The 21,653-nt window shown below is 43.1% G+C and overlaps 1 protein-coding gene across 1 annotated transcript in view; it reads right to left on the bottom strand.

Annotated features, from left to right (window-relative positions):
- Positions 1-1,002: 1,002 nt before the first annotated feature.
- MYRFL (myelin regulatory factor like) overlaps positions 1,003-21,653 on the bottom strand; it is a 103,205-nt gene continuing 82,554 nt past the window's right edge. Inside the window, exons 23-25 of the mRNA XM_083182534.1 lie at positions 10,779-10,887; positions 3,901-3,975; positions 1,003-1,494 (exon numbers count right to left, since the gene is read on the bottom strand). Of these exons, the coding sequence (XP_083038660.1) occupies positions 1,408-1,494; positions 3,901-3,975; positions 10,779-10,887 (271 nt within the window). The 3' untranslated portion in view covers positions 1,003-1,407. The remainder of the gene's footprint in view (positions 1,495-3,900; positions 3,976-10,778; positions 10,888-21,653) is intronic.

The raw sequence follows: 21,653 nt of genomic DNA, 5'->3' as shown, positions 1-21,653 counted from the left end.
TGTGTTGATACAGTTTAAATATGCTGTAAATTTCTGTCAGTTTCTTAACTTTGAAACCTAGTTTATCAAGGTTTTGTAGACAAAGGGCCAGATTCTCTTAGCTTCAAATGTGATAAAATGGAGAGTGATAAACAGCCAGCCAATCAGCTCCTGCCTCACATTTTTCAAACACAGTCTGTGACATGGCAGGCAGGAGCTGATTGGCTGGCTGTTTATCACTCTCCATTTTATCTCTTTTGAAGCTTAGAGAATCTGGCCCAAAAAGTGTAGAGAAATGAAGTACCAACCAATTAGCTTCTGATATTCTACAGTGGTTAAAAATGACAGTTATAAGCTTATTGGTTGGTACTTTATCACTCTACACTCTATCTCTGCCCCTCCCCTCCAAAAGTTGACAGTTACATCAGTCTAAACCAGACTTGGCCAAACCCTCCAGCTGTTGTGAAACTACACATCCCAGCATGCATTGTCATAGTTTTAGCATTCCCTAATAGCAAAACTGTGGCAAGGCATGCTGGGATTGTAGTTTCGCAACAGCTGAAGGGCCATAGTTTGGCAATGCCTGGTCTAGTCCACAGGTTCTCAAAGTCGGTCCTCAGGACCCAACACAGTGCATGTTTTGCAGGTCACCTCACAGAATCAAGTAAAATAATTAGCTCCACATGTGGATCTTTTAAAATGGGTCAGTGAGTATTGAGTGCACCTGTCAGGTGACCTGGAAAACGTGAACTGAGTGGGGGGTCCTGAGGACTGGCTTTGAGAACGACTGGTCTAGACTTTTGCCAATTTGCGAACAGCCTTTTCCCTTAAACCAATACATTGGCTGGAGTTAATGGTGTAGTAGAGGTGGATGACTTCCATATTCTGTAGAGCAGGTACTGTATTCGGTTTCTTATCTCAGCAAGTAAATAAGAAAAAATGAGGAAAACTACAGAAATCATATATTTTACAAATGCAGCTCACATGCTGTTAGTAATACTGCATGGAGAAGGTTGAGAAACTCAACCGACCATTTACATAATTCCCCTATAAACACACATAACAATTTAAAACAAGGTTAAACATGACATACTTAATGTACAGTACAGGACAATGAAATAAACAGTTTATTGAAATGTAGGACAATGAAAATGTACATAGCATAGTTCCCACCTATGTGGCACTTCCCTCTGAGTTCCTGGAGGGGATGTCCTGGGGACAACGTGCTGTGAATCACATGATTATGGCTCCACCCCAACTGCAGAATGATGTTGTTAGCTACAATGTGCAGTGAGGGTTAGAGCCACAATACAGTATTTCACAGTAAATCATGTCATCTTAGGACCCCGCACACTTTCCTGTAGCAGCGGACAGGATGATGCAGAGGGTATTACAGAAGAGAAAAAAATACAGCACAGAGGAAAAGTTCTACTTGCAATCTCTGTAAAAATACAAATAGTAGTCTGTGAAGAGGATTCCAGCATAGTTTGGATCTGTTGAACAATTTGCAAAATCCTAGTGAAAAAGAGAGAAAAATGTAAAATATCATTCTGTAAATAATGAGCAGAGCAGTAATGACTGACTGTGTGCTCTATACTTTAAAAGATTGTTCGGTACATGTTTAGTTTTACAGCGGCAGCGCGCGCACACTCTAGCTATGAATCTTGGCAGCTTGCCAAACTGCCTTAAGCTACATTGTCAGCGTAGCGCCTGGCGGCAGCACGTGCCGCTCTAGCTATGAATCTTGGCAGCTTGCCAGACTGCCTTAAGCTACGTTTTCAGCGTAGCGCTGCCTTACTTCTGTAATCTACGTTATCAGTTAGTCAGAGGTCGACAGCGCAGGCCTCCCATAGCAAATTGTTATACTGCACAGTGGTGGCCTTGGACACGGAGAGATGGCGTTGGCAGAACCGCACACTGGTCAGCTCCTCAGCCCAGCAGAAAACAAATCTTATGAGGGGACGAAGGTCAAGTGGCACCCTCTAAACCACTGTGTTGCCCTTAAACTGACATTTTTGCCACAGGCCCTGATATGGCAGCGCCACATCCACTCCCTAATAGAGAGCCTCATCGGGTGCCCATTGGGGCAGGTCTGGGTCTCAGACAGGAAATGCTGCCCCTTAAGAAAAGACACTGCCTCCTCCTCACTCTGAGGCAGAGTAAAGATAGTCAGCCTCTCTGCAGCCATCTCTGTGATATGTCTGCCTCTCACAAAATACAACAGCTGACTGACAATGTTCACTGTTTACCGCTCAATCTATACCAGCTGACTGACTACGCAACAGCTGACTGACTACGCTAACTGCGTACCGCTCAATCTACAAGCTGACTGACTTAGTCGTGAAAACTAGATGTTGTTTCTGACAGTGATGCTAATTCTGACTAGAACTATACGCTAGACGCTTTTAGAACTAGACGCTAGATGCTTTTCAGTAAATACGATGACTACGCTACTCAAGTAAACAGTACTGCCTACGCTGACTACACTACGCTACTTCTGACTGACTGCACGCGCTGCTGATAACGTAGATTACAGATGTAAAGCAGCTGGCGAGCTGCTAGAATTCAAAAATGCGCTGTGCTGATTACGTAGCTAAGAGAAGTAAGGCAGTTTGGCAAGCTGCCAAGATTCATAGCTAGAGTGTGCGCACGCTGCCGCCTGAAACCAAACAAGTACCGATTGTTCTTCCTAAACTACATATATTATACCTTTTTCCCTATACTTTTATATATATACTTTTATATATTATAAGATTTGCCAACAGTCTAGAATAAATTATATGAAATATAACGCAATTTTTTTCTATACCCGATACTAATATCGCTTTCACATTGCAAAATGCAGGGTCGCACCGGGGCTTTGAAACGGTTCAGTCCTGGTGCGACCCTGCATTTTGCGCCATTCAGATCACTGATGTCATGTGGGGGCACAGCAGAGCGACATCGGAGGTGAGGGAGGCTCCAAGCACTGCCTCCTCCATAGTGTGAACGGGAAACAGGTCGCTCAACCCAATTAACCTGTTCATACTGCAAAGCAACACAGCAACAAACCAGTAAGAACCCTTTTTTTTTTACCAGTTCCTATTGCCATGTTGCTACCGGTTTGCTGGACCCGGTAACCCCATTCACATCGCACCAATTACCAGGACGAACTGGCAAAAAACTGGCATGAACCCGGTAATTAAGTGTGATGTGAAAGGGGTATAGCACACATAGTAAAAGTCCTTGTGAAGTCAGTCAGATACATCAAAATCAAACCACCATTTCTAAACCTGATCGTTGACAATTTTCAGAACTGGATTTTCTTTCATATAAAAAATACAAACTGCAAGATAGAGTAACATGTAGTTACGTAAATCAGCAAAAGTGCCGATAAAATGCCCAGGAAGAAAGGAGGCTGGTATAGATGAGATAATTAAAGCAGCAGCTATATTACAGTACCTGAAACCTTAGAAAACAACCCCCCCCACACTAAAACTAACATATGTGAACTCTTATGTTTCATTAATATGATCTCTGCTATCTCATGTTTCAATAATCAGACCTCGGCACACTTATAATGAAATATATGTGCCAGTAATGACTAATAATTTGCCACTTCTTAATTCAAAATACCTACTATGGTAAAGCATAATTAGTGGCAGCAAGCCAATTAGAAAGCCACTTAACATTAGTATCTTTGCCTATCCAATATGGACTCAAATGCGAGGGACGAAAATGAACAGACCAGCAGGGCTGTATTGTAACCCAGGAATGGTTAACCCTGGAAATATGTAGGTGAGGGAAAAAAAAAAAAGAAATATGCAGGTGAAATCTGAAATCCATATTTCAGCCTAAATATCTCAATCTAGAATTTGTAGTGCTGCTAGTCAAGATTTGCCATCTGTATGGAACACATTTTTCAAACATAAATGAACTTACCGGAGTGGCCACACGAAAATGATATTCACTATCAAACAGCTGTGTCACTGGGAGAATCCAGTGATGCTGGAGACCCTAAATGGTACCACAAAACAAAATAAGTTATTAAAATGAAAATCCATGCCGGGAATCACACCAGACAGTAGCAAACCTCTTTAAGATTTTTTTAATATTCCTCCTGCCTACATTCAGCCATTATTGGGATTTCTTGCAACCCCTGCTGTACCCCAGAGATGTAAGAGCCAGTTAACCAATCAGAAGCTACAGCCAAAAGACTACATACGAATGAATGACTGTCACAAACCCTCCAATCCCATAAATGTGATTAACTAATTTGATCGATCCCCAAGAAAATCGCCTGCACTTAGCAGACCCTGTGGCTCTGGCTAGGGGGAGAGGAATGTTAGTAAAATATTTTATGTAGGTAGTAATCCAGTTTTCCGTACCATGAAATATAGCTCTCGGTAGTGTTTCTGAATTACAAGCATCTTAAAGTAATCATATCTTATTAAAAAATAATAAATCGCAACATTAGGTAAACACAGTAAGTAAATGTTGAGAAGCTCATTTATTAGCCAAGTTCATTAAAACGGTTTAATAGCTAGGTCTAGAAGAATGTATTGATGCTATGTGTATGTATTGGCTCCAAAATTACCAAAACTAGCCAGCGGAAAAAATATAAATCATAACAGCCATTTCTACTGATAAACAGCTTAAACTGTATTGGCAGTAGAGCTATATTACAGCCAAGGTGAAGCAAAACGTGTATTTATTATGCGATTGTAAAATGTGTGCCTGTAGGGATTACACCTGGCAACATTAGCGTAATACTATTTAAACTGTAATAGGAATAAACAGATTACATCAGCCGTGGCAGAGCAATGACTAACAGAGGAAGAGATAAATTAGACAGCAATGTAACACAGTTAAGGCATACCTCCCAACTGTCACGATTACAGCGGGACAGTCCCGCTGCGGGGGGTGGCAGTTGGGAGACCCCCCAATCTAATAGAATAGATGCTGTGCGCATGCGCACAGCGTCTATTCTCGTATGAAAATGAGGTAGCGGCTAATTAGCATAAGCCGCGCCCTCATTTGCATACGTCCCTATTTCGTCAACACAGAAGTTGGGAGGTATGGTTAAGGGCCCTACACACCCGGCGACTGTGCTGAGTGATCTGAGCGATGGTAGATCGCTCAGCAACATCGCTCAGCACACAACGATGTGTTAGCGCTGTGTGCTGAGGCAATCTGTCAGGGCCAGGGTTCTCCAGTGAGAACAATGGCCCTGCCCAGCAATTAACTCGATTTATTTATTTTAAAACAAAAATTAGTCTAAACAACCTCAAGCGCTCAATCCACCTGCAAGTCAAACAATATGTCTAAGGGTTAACTGCAGCGCTGATGATATATGTCCTGGATTTTCTGGAGGATATGCAGAGGAATATAAGGCAGCTTTTTTCAATATGGATTTTATAATATGTATTCTCTCTACAATCTTCTTAAAAACAACAGTCTCTTTGGGCCTTATTTTGGTTCACTCTTAGAGGCAAAATCCTTCTTAGATGGGTAAAACCATGTGCACTGCAGGTGGGGCAGATATAACATGTGCAGATAGAATTAGATTTGGGTGGGGTTTTTCTTCAAAGTGAGATATATATTGCAGTGTAGAAATAAAGCAGACAGTATTTTCCCTGCACAGAAACAAAATACTCACCCAAATCTAAAGGCCCATACACACTTGAAGATTTTCATTTCAAAAGACTTTGCCAAAATCTCTAAAAGATTTATCTTTTACCAAAGTAATGCATACACACTAAGCTACTTTCCCCAAAGAGCAAGAGATTTTCAGGAGTGCTGAAAATCTTTCATTAGAAAAGCTATTTAAATAATGGGCGGGTTTGAATTCCAAGGGTGGGAGCAGAGGCCACCAATGTAAAAAAAAAAATATATATATATATATGAGGAGGTAACGTATACATCACTGGCGTGTGATGTATATTCTGTACATCGCTGGCCAGGGATGTATACGTTAGTGGATCCACTGGCCACCAATGTAAAAGAAACATGAGCCGGTAACGTATACATCGCTGGCACAGGCCAGCGATGTATACGTTACCAGCACCACTGCCCACCCATGTTAAGAAATGAGCCGCTAATGTATACAATGTTGGCGTGTCAGCGATGTATACGTTATCGGCTCATTTCTTAACATTGGTGGGCAGTGGCACTAGTAACGTTTTACGCCAGTGATGCATACGTTAGCGGCTCATTTTTTTTACATTGGTGGGCAGCGGATCCGCTAACTTATACATCGCTGGCACAGGCCAGCGATCTATACGTTACTAGTTCCACTGTCTACCAATGTAAAAAAAATATAAGCCAGTAACGTATACATCGCTGGCCTGCACCAGCAATGTATACGTTACCAGCTTTTTTTTTTTCCATTGGTGGCCAGTGGCACTAGTAACGTATCGATCGCTGGCCTGCGCCAGTGATGTATACATTACTAGCTCTTTTTTTTTTTTTTTTTTTACATTGGTGGGCAGTGGTTTGCTGGTTAATACCAGCATAATACATAATTACATTGGTGGCCAGTGGTTTGCTGGTTAATACCAGCATAATACATAAACAACATTGGTGGCAGTGTACTCGCTTGTAATAGCTGCAGCAGCGCTTCTGCGCTTCTCCAGCAGCTTCTTCTATTGTGAGTGACTGAGGGACGGACGGACTGACGGCCGGAGGGAGCAGGGCGGGTGAGTATGACTGTGGGAGGCACTGGGGGAGGCAGCGGGGGGAGTGCAGTAGCGCCTAGGCTACTTGGACGGGACTCGGGAGCGCAGGTCAGAGGGAGGGAGCGGGGGAGGGTACAATTGCCGCGGCAATGTAAAATCAGCAGGACGGGGACAGGGGGAGGGAGCAGGGGAATGGAGGCCAGCCCAGCAGAATGTCTTCTTTGGACCATCATCACTCGCCGCATACACACTGAGCGATGATGGTTCCAAAAGAAGCCATGATCGCCAGGCATGCTGGTTTTACCAGCAGATTACCCACTTTGACAGCGATGATGCGGGAGCGCGCATCATCGCTAGTGGGTGATCTTTGCTCCATACACACTAGGCGATTTTCACCTGAAAATCGGTCAAAACACCCGTTTTGACCGATTTTCACCTGAAAATCGGCAAGTGTGTATGGGCCTTTATTCTCTCTGCACATGTTACATTTGCCCCCCTGCAGCGCACATGGTTTTACCCATCTAAGAAGGAATTTGCCTCTAAGAGTGAACCAAAATAAGGCCCTTTATTTCCACAAACCGACAAATCAGAAAAACTAATAAAAAGATAAAAAGTACATACTGTCTAAAAACAGTTCCTTCCACTTGAACAAGAAAAAAATTATTTTGAGCTCAATAATTTTTTTCTTGTTCAAGTGTAATGAAATGTTTTTGGTACTTGTTTCCTAGAACAGGGCCCATCGCGGGCATCGCATGTACATTGCATGCCATTATAATGGCATGCGATGCGACCGATGCGATGTCCGCGATTTTACATAGAAATGCATGGTAAAAAGTAAATCGCGTCGGTCGCATCGCATGTGGACAAAAAATCGCATGCGATGCGACCGACGCGATTACCGATTTTACATAGGGAACAATGTTAAATGGCCCAATTGACCCGATTTCACATAGGGAACAATGTTAAATGGCCCACAGACCCCCAAATAGCCACCCTGAAGTGTGAAATGGCCCCCCAAATTGTTAACGCCACCCCACGATCAACGTCAACCTGAAGCACGGCGAGCGCAGCGAGCCCGCGAGGGGTGGCGGTACGCATCCTCCGACCTTTTCATACCCCCACTATCCACTTCGGCGTGGAGTTGAGAATAGAACAGAGTAGTGTTAGGGACTTTTTTTATTGAGGTAACCTGGACGCGGTGGACAAGCCCATAATAATGGCCATCATTATGATAATAACCTCCAATGCATTATAGCAAATATATTAAAAGGTCTAGCATTTATATTTAGTGTGCACCTGCAAACTCCTCCTCCTGCTTGCTGCACTACAGGTCTCAGCAGGTAGCACCTCATATGTCCAGGGCGTGCAGTTTAGGGCCCCTCCCCCCATGTACTATATATTGTGTATTCATACACACTGGAAGGAACTAGAGACGCCTTCCTCCTTAACTAGCACCCCAACCACCTGTCCCAGATTGTTTTTAATTAGGTTGGAGTCCCAACATTCAAGACTGCACACCTCAGCTTGGCACTATGAGGGTAAGTCCTACTGTACATATATGCTGAGTGTTGGTCAGTGGGACTGTGTTTGGGGCGCTGGGCTCTTTGGGCTGCTGTTGCTGGGCTGCTCCATGGCATCATATCGTACACTTTCAATCACCCCTTTAGTTTGTTTAATATATATGTAGCACCCTTCACATTTATTATTACTTCTTACCTAGGTAATTCCTATCACATATAATTTCCCCTATCCCTTTTACTATCACTTTAATTTCACACTAATGTGATGCCATGGGGTGGTTCTGCTGGGCTGGCCTGGGGGGCCCTGTGCCCTGGACCTGTCCCAGAGTAGTGTTAGGGACTTGTCCTATTGAGGTAACCTGGATGCGGTGGACAAGCCCATACTAATGGCCATTACTATGCTAAAAACCACAAATGCAATATAGCAAGATATTAAAAGGTCTAGCATATATATTTAGTGTGCACCTGCAAACTCCTCCTCCTGCTTGCTGCACTACAAGTCTCAGCAGGTAGCACCTCATATGTCCAGGGTGTGCAGTTTAGGGCCCCTCCCCCTATGTACTATATAATATTACAGCACAGCACCAGAGGTAGGCCCCAGTACAGAGGAGACAGTAGTACTACAGGTACACAGTTAGACCGTCCTCCTTGCTAGGGAGAGCCCACCCTAAGCAGAGAGGAGAACAGATTACACAGCAGCACTGAGGGAGACAGCCCCAGCGAATAAAATAATTACAGCACAGCACACCAGAGGTAGACCGCACAGAGGAGACAGTAGTACTACAAGTACACAGTTAGACTACACAGCACTGCAGCAGCACTGAGAGACAGCCCCAGCAAATAAAAAATATTGCGTTCAAGGTCAAGCTCAAGTTCAAGCCCCAGCAGCAGCACCAACACACCCTCTCCCAACCCACTACTAGACTGGAGTGAAGATGGCGGGCGCAGCAGCCGCTATTTAAAGCCTCGCGAAATCCGGCGCTGGGAGATGACGTTCTGACCACGCGGACGGACCCGAGTCAGGCGGGAATCTCCGAGCTCGGAATCATGACATCCGTGGGGGCTCGGATCTCTGGAATCCGAGTCTGCACATCTCTAATGTAGATGTATTTATTTTTGCAGGCATCATTTTATAATTGATGGGGAATCAACAAAGCTTTATTCAGGCAAAGTAGTGCCTCCATTAGGTGGACACTTGAGGAGAGATCCTCTCGTACACTCAAAGGATATTCTAGATGTGCTTTTTAGACTTAAAACCACCATTGGCGCTCTGTGCACGGACTATTCCATGACAGCTGTGAACTAGCTGAAACAGCAGGCAATACAATATAGAGAGGCCCATTCTATTAATGGGTAAATATGAAACATTTCATTAGACAGGAAGTAAAGATCCAGAAAAAGAAACACTCTGTACATTGCTTACTGGCAAAAAGTAGAATTGCACAACAAATATATTCATCTTAACTTGTGTATTGCTATTTTTGTATTGTAATATTATTAACATAAGCAACAGGTTGAGGGCCAGATGCACAAAGCTTTAAAAGAGATACACTAAAATGGAGAGTGATTAACAACCAAGCAATCAGCTCCCTAACTTCCATGTCACAGACTTTGTTTGAAAAATGTCAGGTAGGAGCTGATTGGCTGGCTGTTTATCACTCTCCATTTTATCACTTTTGAAGCTTAGTGCATCTGGCTCCATATCTGAAATGATTTGGACCTGCATAATGCAGGGTATTTTAGCAGGATCACAAAGCATACTCATCGGTTGACACCTCCATTTTCCTTCAATGGGGTGGCAGGCACATGCACACATGGCTCTGATTGAAGTCAAAGCATAGTGTAGTGTACAGTATGCTATACCTCAAGTTGCATTACAACAACGTGAATGGATACATCTGTACCCTTTACACGCACACGAAAATTTTTAAAATACCCCACCCACACCACACATAAACATCTGCCCATACCAACATTCAGGGTCCAACTAGTCCCCAGGGATGCAGATGAAACGTTCTGTGGCTCCTACTGCCTAAGGGGCCACCTTTAGGGATCAGGTTGTGCAATTGAACTTTGCACAGGGCTATAGTGTATTCACTGCAGCGCATTGCTGTTATTAATAAAGTACATGATTATGCATAAACTAGCAACACTTACTATAAATATTTAACCAATGGCTAGCCATGCATCTGTGGTGGTTGCTCCCTCCCCCCCCCCCCACCCACCACCACTGCATTTTCCTGTTGGGCCCTTCATGCCCCAGTCCAACACTGCCTGCAATGCTACATGGTTTTCCAATCTTCTTGACAACCAGTGCAGTGATTGGTATAATGCGTGCTGCCTTTTCTTGGCCTTCAATAAGTATGCTGCATTAACACATACCAAATGACTGGTGTAAACAATGCAGAAACTGTTACTTAATACTTGCTGTTTTTTGTGACAACAGTTCTTCTCCATCCCCTTCCCCTCTCAGTTGGCTTCTGGCCATCCGTAATGTCCCCAGCCCTGCAGTTATTATATAGTGCTGCACCCACACCTCTAAGTGCTGTATTGCTAGTCACCTGATGACCAACTGTCTAGGGAAATAGATTCACTTTAATATATGGATTAAATATGTTCTCACCTGAGTTGCCACTGAAGAATCTTCTGTTTTGCTCATTTTGTATAATGCTTGGTTACAGATATTCCCCAGCCTCATTTTACACTGGTAGACAATCAATGGCTCTGTAGTACTGTAAGAACAAATACAACACAGAAGACAATTAAAAGAGAATTACATTAAATTAACTTTATGCAACTTCATATACTGCCATTGATGCTTTTTAATCTCATATATTGGTCTCAGGAGACTGAGATTTCCCCTTCTGCCGTTCATCCTTGTACTCATTTACTACACATATAGCACCAGATGTATCAAGCTTCAAAAAGTTTTAAAAATAGAGAGTGATAACGCGCTCTTACCTGTCTGTAACATGACAGTTAGAAGCTGATTGGCTGGCTGTTTAGTCTCCATTTTATCACTTTTTGAAGCTTGATACATCTGCCCAATAATCATATAATACGAGCAGCAGCCACCCCCATTTAATGGAGGAGGTGTTCCCACAACCAGATCCAATGCTTGACTTCATATCCTGGGTTCTTGTACTTCATTTTCCACAGCTAAAATCTAGTTGTTATGACAAACACAACGGGTGACATTCTATGGGATGAGAGTTTTTCGCACCTCAGTTTTTCGCCCATTATCGCACTTTTTTCAAATCTCATTTTTGCCTTGGATTCGCATATTTAATGAGGTGCGTGTTCCGGCAAGAAAAGTGCGATTGAGTGCGATAATGGGCGAATTTTCGGCATGAAAATGTGCGATTTTTAGGCATGAAAATGGGCGAATTTGAGCTTATGTGCAATTTTGGGTTTGTATAAAAAAAAATAAAAAATTGTGTGGGGTCCCCCCTCCTGAGCATAACCAGCCCCGGGCTCATTGAGCTGGACCTGGTTCCAAAAATACAGGGGACAAAAAGCGTAGGGGTCCCCCGTATTTCTGAAACCAGCCCCGGACTCTTGGACCGGTCCTGGTTCCAAAAATACAGGGGACAAAAAATGTTGAGGTCCCCCGTATTTTGAAACCAGCACCGGACTCCAACAGCCCGCAGTGTCATGCCACAGCCGGGGGACACTTTTTACATAAGGTCCCCCGGCCGTACCATGAGCACCGTCGCTGGTCAGCCTTGGACGGGGTACCTGGAGGAGTGGGGACCCCCCCAATAAATGGGTCCCCCCCCCAGGCTTCACCCGTCCAGGGCTGAAGCCCGGGGCTGTCACCAGCGTCCCTGGCCAGTGGACGCCGGCCTGATGGGGTTAAATCTTTCAATCCTAACATTGCTTTATACAGGAGAACTACAAGTACCAGCAGACCTCCCCCGCAGGCTGGGACTTGGAGAACCACAAGTCCCAGCATGCGGGGCATTAATGGGCCCGCTGGGACTTGTAGTCCACCTGTAAAAAGAATGTTAAAAGAAAACACACACACAGAAAAGTAAAACTTTATTACATACACACACACACCTCACTTTTACAACAATATACTCACCGATCCAGGATCCAGCGCTGGTCTCCCTTCTGCAGCAGAGCCGGCTACCCCCGCACTGACAGCGGGGACAACCGGATGTCTCCGATGCAGCTAACAGCTTCTGTCGCGTTGTCCCAGCGCGACACAGGCTGAGAGCGTGATTGGGCGATGCGTCTCCATGGAGACACATAGCTAAGCCGAAGACGCTCTCAGCCTCTGTTGCGCTGGGACAACGCGACAGAAGCTGTTAGCTGCATCGGAGAAAGCCGGTTGTCCCCGCTGTCAGTGCGGGGGTAGCCGGCTCTGCTGCAGAAGGGTGACCAGCGCTGGATCCTGGATCGGTGAGTATATTGTTGTAAAAGTGAGGTGTGTGTGTGTATGTAATAAAGTTTTACTTTTCTGTGTGTGTGTTTTCTTTTAACATTCTTTTTACAGGTGGACTACAAGTCCCAGCAGGCCCATTAAGACACATTTCCCAAATTCGCATCTCATTAAATATGCGATTTGTATACTTATCAATGGGAAAACATCTAGATGCGAGTTCTGGCGCGAGTTAAAATCGCACTTTGTAAAATCTCATTAAATATGCGAAAAAGGGATTTTGGACGTTTTTTGCGAAAATTTCGCCAAATAACACAAATCTCATCCCATAGAATGTCACCCAACATCTTTCCTATGTACATTTATTATTATTAAAACAATCCTTATCATTGAAACAGTGCTAAAGGCCCTTTTCAGACATAAAAAGCTAACAGTGTATTTGCTTGATGATTAATTACTGGATACAATATGAATGAAAAATGAATGATATATATGTGTGTGTGTGTGTGTATACAGAGCCATTGCAGAGTGAATGTAACATGACTTTGCCCTGGGAATAGGTGATGCGGCATTGCAAGCATTTCAATTACATCAACAATTATGACTGAAGAGACGAAACTACAGTAGGTTGGAATGGGTCGATCTCACATAGGCAAATGCAGACTAAGCAGAGCTGTATACATCAATTAAGAAGCCATGTGTATTATACCTAGTATTGGGCATGTACTAGGTAACTAGCAGCAAACCAGGAGTACAGCTAGTGTGCATATTGTACAAATTTGTGTATGGGCCAGAGGTGTAACTCTGGGAGGCAATGGAGTCATCTGCCGCCGGGCTCCTGCTCCCAAAAGGGCACCTTTCCTCCCCTGCAAGTTTGAATAAGTTAATTGAAAGCCATCTATATCACTTCTGAGGCCAACTCCCCCTACTAACAATAATTTAGCAAGTGTCACACCACTATTTTACTGGAGACAGGCACCTTACTGATTGAGCTATTTGGGGGCACCAATATTTATCTTGCCTTCGGGCAATTGGGACAAACTTAAGCCACTGATATGGGCAAATATATGCACTTTCCCAGGCAATGTATGCTCAACACTGCGATGGGCCCTAAATGTGTTGGATGCAAGTTATTACAGACTAGTAGTGGACAAAGATGACAAATATAACATACTGCTTATATCAGAATATCCCAAACTACACTATTAAAGTCCAGGTGTTTACAGAAATCCAAATAGTTAAAGTAAAGTATAATGCTCTAAAATATGTATAGCACAGTAACTTTTGTGGGAGCAAGAAACTGCAAGCTATGCAGCATATTAGTGAGAAAGATTTGGTTATCTTACTCTGTGACATCAGTTACACAAATTGTTTAAAATAATGTGGCCATTTATTTTATATTCGAATACAAAAAAAAGAAGTGAAGAAAAAATTTTGAAAAGTGAGAATGTAAAAATTATCTTTGAATGAAGTTCAGTAAATCAACTGCTAACGGCCATGAAATCTAATTTAGAATCTGTCATTACTAATTGCTGATATTTCTAGCATTCATCTCATAATTTTATTTGCAATACGTTATTTGAAATAAAATTCCAAGTACAGAAATGTAGCTTCAGCCATCTACTCACTTAGAAAATACTGATTCCCTGAATAAACATGGAAAAATCCACAGATATGCTACTTCAAGGTAAATGTGGCTTCCTCTACAGCAGGCAAAGTAAGTTACCTGGGATTAATTTTGCCCTGCAATCCATCACATGTACAGATGGAGCCTCCCTCATCTTTGCAGTTGGTGCATGGGCAGGGCCGTTGAAGTACAACATACATAGCATGCAATACACATCTTCACCACTGGGTGGCTAATGCTCCCCTAATCCAGTACTGTAGAGCGAATAGCGGTGGATGGATATACAGTACCGTACAATCTCTGGCAGATGACTAGTGACAACTGTACTTTTACTGTATACTGTATGAACAGAACAATGGTCAGACGGAGAGAGTCAATAAAAAAATAAAAATAAACCAATAAATAAAAATAGTATATACAGATGCAAATGAATGGGTTAACGCAATATTCTATTGATGTTAGGTTAAAGTGAGAGTCCAAGTACCATAGCCAATACATAAGCAAAACCGTTGTGAAGGGATCCCTGCTTACATTTACACATAAGCTAGTTTCTCTATCACCAGGTGTCGTGGCCAAGTGGTGACCAATTCCCCTTCAACTTCCCCAGTGTCCAGGACAAACAATATTGTGCATACAAACCAAACAATATGATGTACGACGAACGATCTAGCTAGACTTTTTAGCTTATTGTGAAAGTCATCCGAAAATTGACCTGCCTGCACAGTAGACGAACAACCTTGATAAACGAGCAGACCTCTGATTGAGCAGCTTACCAACAAAAGTGTTGTGCAGTTGAGAGAGGCATAGATGGGTCAGCATTAGGAGGGATTGCTGACACCTGAGTGCCATTGGAGAAGCCAGGGGTATCTCCAGGTAAGCTGGCTCTCAGATGTTATACGCCATTATCATGTGGCCTTACACTGGGCTATTAAGCCCAGACATATATGTTATTGCTAATGGGATGGGTTTGGGAGTGTGGTGCCCCCTATGTTGGTAGGGCTGGTCTGCTCCAAGTTAGCACACCCTAACACTTTATTAACACTTATTTTTTCCTATCACATTGTATATATTTTGTATTTTAATCACACCTTCACTTACCTATATAGCACTTATGTGCTTCTAATTAACCCCTACTAACTTTCATTTGTGTGCTGCCCTGGAGTACTCAGCCTGTGTCGGCATGTTGGGGGCCCACACCCCAGTATTAGGGACCCCCAGTGACAGAGATGCCTTGACGTACGGCCTGGGGGCTTAGCCCTATATCTGCAGATATATGCAACCAAGATCTCTGATTATTATGTAGATATCTCTCACTCAGTGTACAATTGGGATACAAAATGTTGTTTTCCTAACCAGAATTACCCCTCCCTTTTGGCACCTGAGTGACCGACCTCTGATTGAGCAGCGTACCAACAAAAGTGTTAAACGAGCGGTGGGACAGCACATCTTTGTTAGTAATTCATAGCATACGCAATGGCTGATATTTTGATCAATATCATTTAGAAGGGCCAAAATATATAATATTGGTCAAAAATCATGTAGTGTGTATGCAACGTTACACTGCTGAGTGATATTGGATGTGATCAGGCTCTCTCCCTGACTTCATCAATTTAAAATTCCTCGTATTCTGCTTTTGCTTTGCTCTATGTTCCTTCCTCCATTCCTATTTCAAGTCTTTCATCTACTCCAAGTTTTCCGATCACCTATCACTAAAAATCTTGCCCAGATCTTGAGACTCTAACTTTCACATTCTCTCCCTTTCACTTTGCCTCCATCATTGAGATTCATGTCTAAAGATCTTAATAATCCCCTTACTCTCACTATATATTGCGATCCCTAAACTCCTCAGTTCCTCAAGTCTGACCCCAGTTGAAACCACGTCCGAAATCTGGGTGTGATATAACACACCAACAGTCGGGATTCCGACAGTCATTAGCCTGACGTTGGAATCCCAACTGCAGAGACTCAGACAGCAGGTCTAGTGCAATTAAGCTCCTTGCTGGCCCGTTGCGCTCACCACACTGTGGGCATAGTGGCTTGCTGCTCTCGCCACCTATTCTATTCTCGCTCAATGGGGGTCATGGACCCCCACAAGGAAGAATAGCACCTGTCTGTAGGGATTCCAACTGTCTGGGTTTGAAGTTAACAGTCAGGATTCTGATGTTTGTGTAATGACTGTCAGTTTCAGAATCCCGACAGTTGGCCAGTCATCCGGCACCCCCGAAACCTTTCCCCCTACAGGACACTATGGCTCACAGTTGAGGCAGAGGCTACTTTAAAGTCAGGAAGTATAAACAATGTGGCAAGTGGGGCTACAGGAACCACATAAAAGCAGCATGATGGTGACTAGCCACCGAGCTGGACACACTGTCAGTCATAAAATCTGAATTCTGCAATCATTACATAATTTTTTATTTAGAAATACTTTATGTCTGTACTATAGAGGGTGAACAATATGAATGTGGCTATGGCCACAACCGCAGAGCACTGGTTTCGGCTCCTCCTCAGCTCAGTATTGGTCTGAGCCCCAGAGCTATGCGACTTTGAATGGCCATTTGCAGTTTCGCTCTCAAGTTGCTATTAAGTCAAACATGTTATGACTTAATGGAACATCATGGATAATTAACGCAAAGCAATGAAACATACATTCTGTACTGTTTTCATCAGTAGCTACTATTTAATACTCATTATAGTTTAATGGTCAGGTTCTAAAAAATACATTTGCCTCTCGTGCTCAGTAAAATTGTTCCCTTTCACACTGTACGGTGTATGAGACTATGTGGATGAGTGCTAGCCATAATTCCTAACACTCGCTCTCAGGAATGGGTGAGCTGACAATTGGGTCAAGAGCTCTCCAGAGTGTTTTTCCACAGAGGTTTTTGAAGCTCACATCAATGAGGGGACAGAAATGAACAAAACAGCAGAAGTGATTGGGATTTAAATGAGGAAACAAGTAGATTACAGTGTGCCGAGGGAATAGATACTTTGAGCAATGGTACAATATAAAAGGTTTACTGCAAATGACAACACAAATCAACCTGTAGTCTTTTCTATGTATTGTAACTAGTGATTAGACTAACAGATTTTTGCTAATTAATCATACATGAACTGAGAATATTCTTGGTCAGCAGCAAAACAGTACATAACCAATTTTCAGTTTCTTTCACTGTGCTTCTTCTAAATGTCATATAGCCTTTGCTGATTTTACAGCAGTTTACAATGAAAATGTGGCAAAGTATTTTTGAACCCAAAAAAGTATTTTAGTATTTGATATGCATCAATAAGTAATAGCCTTGTTAGTAGAAAATACCTTCAAGATCTTTTATGGTACAGTAATTTGCCCAGTACACAATGCTATAAAGATATGTTTTGTATGGCGTTAACCCATGCTGCATGAATTAAGGATATGGAGGACTGTGAGGTTTGCTGTCCACGGTAATGTAGTGTTCCTAGCGTAGATTTCATGCACCACTAAGCCCAGAATGTGGCACCTGCTCAACCCCTTTGGCATTGTTACGAGGACAGCAGTAGCATTGTCTCATGCACAGTTCTGTGAAAGGTAATTTTCAACACAGTAATTACTGTGATACAGCATACTGAAAGGAGACAATAACAGAAGAATAGAAGAGAATTGAGAACCGTATAAAAGAAAGTGGTAAGAAAACACCTGAGAACCTGTCTCCTGTGCTTTAGCCAAACTTGTATCCACTCCACTATCTTTGAGCCGAGCGCAATGATTTTATTGTGGCAAATCAATCAGCTGAACAAGCCATGTCCACTGATCCACCATGATATATATAATTTTAGTAAATAAGTCCACTAATGTGTTTGCAATGATCTCCCCGCAGTACATGGATGCTTCAATGGTAACTGTAATTTGTTTGGCCTTAAATAATTAATCATCTATAGAAGTTATAGCCTTTCCTACTATCTGTTCCCCCCAACTCTGTGTCTCTTTCCTCCGGACCTCCCTTATCTGTCTATCCCTATTACCCTGGAATGGGATCATTCGTCAGACTGCATTTAGGTCTACACCATTAGGTCAACTTGCATTTAGGTCGACCTGACTGAAGGTCGACATGGGTTAGGTTGACACGGTCATTAGGTTGACAGGTGTTAGGTCGACAGGGTCATTAGGTCGACAGGTATAAGGTCAACAGGGTCATTAGGTCGACAGTGAAAAAGTCAACATATTTTTTTTTCAAGCGTCGACAGAGTCAACATAGCACCGCTGCGCTCGCTACGCTCGGCACACTATTTTATTCTCCCACCACACCCTAGTGAATGGTAGGGCATGAAATACCGCCTGTTGGCACATGTCGACTCATGAAACAGTGAAATGCCCCCATGTCGACATTTTGCCTGTCGACCTTCCCCATGTCGACCTAATGACCCTGTCGACCTTATAAAATTCGACCTAATGAATCTGTTGACCTAATGACCCTGTCGACCTAAATGCATGTCGACCTAAATGCAGGTCGACCTAGTGGTGTAGACCTAATGCTTGTAGACCTAAATGCTGTAGACAATGTGGAAGTCTAGGTACACACACGCCATTTTGTGATAGTATGGCCGCCATTTTGGTTCGCAGAGTTGCGCAAATAAAGTTTCCATACCCGAGTATGTGTGACAATGTGGACCAAAATGAGTAGACATACTATCACACATAAATTCATAATAACACACTTACACGAAATGATATATAGTTAAAAGGTTTAGAACGCCACACATAGCTTAGTTAGCCCTGCACACATCTGTCTGTATCGTGTTTAGTATCGTTCCGCTCAGCTCATCATGCAAAGTATTCCGGTCATTGCGAATATTTCGCAATGTAAACTGTCCGATAGTTATGGACATAATCCATAAATCCAGAGACAGTTTCTGTTGTAAGTAGTTAACAAAGGAAACTAGCTCAAACCGGTTCTTATCCTTGCTGACGCCGAAACCACCAAACAAAGGACTCTTAAAGTTCACTCCCCTGCACCTGGTCAGACCAGTTACAGCGTCTAACCTCCAATCACAGTGGACCGGACATATGATCTCTGACCAATGAGAATGGCCTTTGACCTCCCCCTTCTGACCCTATAAGATAGGCGACCCGGAGCAGGCTCGCTCTCTTCGGCACATCTACTTTCCCTGGACCTTCCTACCGGACTATCGCTCATTCCTGAACGATAGTGAGCTCTGACCGGACTGCTTTTCACATACTAGATGACCACGGTAAACGGTTGCATTTATCACGGTATTTATCCTTGTAGTTATTGTTGGCTGATTGTGTCTTGTATTTGTATTCTTTCCCTTTAGCAGAGTTTGTTTAGTATTCATTGTCATTGTATTGTATCACTTGTTATACCTGTTTATTCTTATTTCTGTAACCCCCTTTTGTCCATTAGGGACTTTGGGCCTTATTTTGGTTCACTCTTTCTGACAAAATCCTTCTTAGATGGACAAAACCATGTGCACTGCAGGGGGGCAGATGTAAAATGTGCAGAGAGAATTAGATTTGAGTGAGTTATTTTGTTTCTGTGCAGGGTAAATACTGACTGCTTTATTTTTACACTGCAATATAGATCTCACTTTGAAGTAAAACCCCACCCAAATCTAATTCTCTCTGCACAAGTAACATCTGCCCCACCTGCAGTGCACATGGTTTTGTCCATCTAAGAAGGATTTTGTCAGAAAGAGTGAACCAAAATAAGGCCCTTTAATACAATCTTTTTACGGAGTTCTAACCTCCTTACTTCTATTCAGTGGTCGTGTCTAGTTATTCGCATAATAGCGATAAGGTACATTAAGGACTCTGTCCTTACATTGCGGACTCTGTCCTTTAAGGTATATTCGCACAATTGGAGACAAAGTCCTGCGAAAGGATCTCTTATTAAGGTATCGGTTATTGGTGTATAACATACAATAGACTGTACGCTGCGCTGCGCTACGTTTTGTTCGCACGCAGTTAGGTATAAAGGGTACGTTGGTTGCGGACTTATTACGTAACCAACGCTTTTCACTTATCGTCACTCTGGTTATATTTTAATCACCATTAACAATTGGGGTGCTCGCCCGGTCGTTTCACAGTCCAGAACTCAGTACCAGGCGTGCGACTCGACCTATACCAGCAAAAGGGTGGAAGTATTTATTTGTTTCCATTGCTGGATAGGCCGAGTCCGCGGCGGTGCGGGGTTCGGGAAGTGCTAGCGCTGAACCCGGAGTACAATAAGTGAAAGCCACATGTTTTAAAGCATATCATACCTAAGTGTTTAGTAAACTGTACTTCTGCCTGCCACAAGTAGTTTAACGGGGTATAGTGTCTTGGGCTGCTTGTTTATTATAGTATATGTACCACGTGCGATAAGGTTCGCACACGTGGAATCTGTGTTTATTATAGTACATAGAGGATCCCCTCTGTGCAAAACTATAATTGTTTATTGTTAGTTACCGCAAAAACAGGGACTCCGCCACGTGGCGACAAGTCCTGGGCCTTTTGCAGTAACGTAAAGCGTCTATTGTGTATTACGCAAGGTGCGCGCGCACGTGCCCACATCGGGAAAGTTTCGCATCTTTGTACGTGGTTTACGGATTAAGTGCGGGATTTATTTCGCATCTTGATACGTAACTCTCGGACAGAGTTAAGGGATTTATTCCACATTTAGGCGCAATTACTACGTATAGCGAAACCCGAGCGCAACCTTGCAAATACACTATAGAACACGTGGGTGGCCGATTCATCGGCGGCCTGTGAACAAGCGCACGTACACACGTGGCTGTTCATTGGTACTGCACACGCAGCACACATAGGAAGAAGTGAACAGTATTTAAACCACTAGCTTTATTTAAACAGTATAGTAATATACTGCGAATGAAGCGGTGATTAAGAAAAGAAAATAAGGTTTTCTTTTTGTTCATTTTCTCATAAGCAAGCAACTCAAGCATTATTTTAATAGATTCCTATAGCTTATTATAAGGGATTTATACCTGCATAAGAATCTAGTGAAAAGCTACCGGCCTGGGAAAAATTTTCTGTACAGAAATATTTCAAAAATAAGCATAAGACCTAGGTGTAAATAGCGCCCAGTGTGAAAAAGAACTGAGGCGGACGGGTGTGGGACGGACACAACCCAAGCGCAGTGTAATAGGACAGGTCCAGTTAGGACAGGGTGTACGTGCCGACGTACACATAGGAACTGCCCCTTCAGTGGAATTAATTCCGCTAGGAGGGTACAAGAAGATATATCGGAACGCACTTGTTTCCGATTAGCTACTTTAGAAATCCGATTTTTGGGGGTATAGGAAAACAAGTTTGTTATACCCTGGAAAAATTGTGCCGCATCAAGCAAGTTGGCTAGAAGTTCGCTGCTAGTTGAGAGCTTGGTGATTGAGTATAATACCTCGTATCCTTCGCACCTGCTTGACTGTGGGATGTTCTAGGAAGCTGTAGAAGTGAGTGTTTGGGGAGCTCTCAGATAAGTAATAACCCACCGATATCT

Source organism: Crinia signifera, chromosome 4 (genome assembly GCF_055691185.1).
Source record: "Crinia signifera chromosome 4, ASM5569118v1, whole genome shotgun sequence".
In the NCBI taxonomy this organism is placed as follows: Eukaryota; Metazoa; Chordata; class Amphibia; order Anura; family Myobatrachidae; genus Crinia; species Crinia signifera.
Note: the sequence above shows the minus strand (reverse complement) of the source record. Positions and strands in the feature narration are given on the sequence as shown.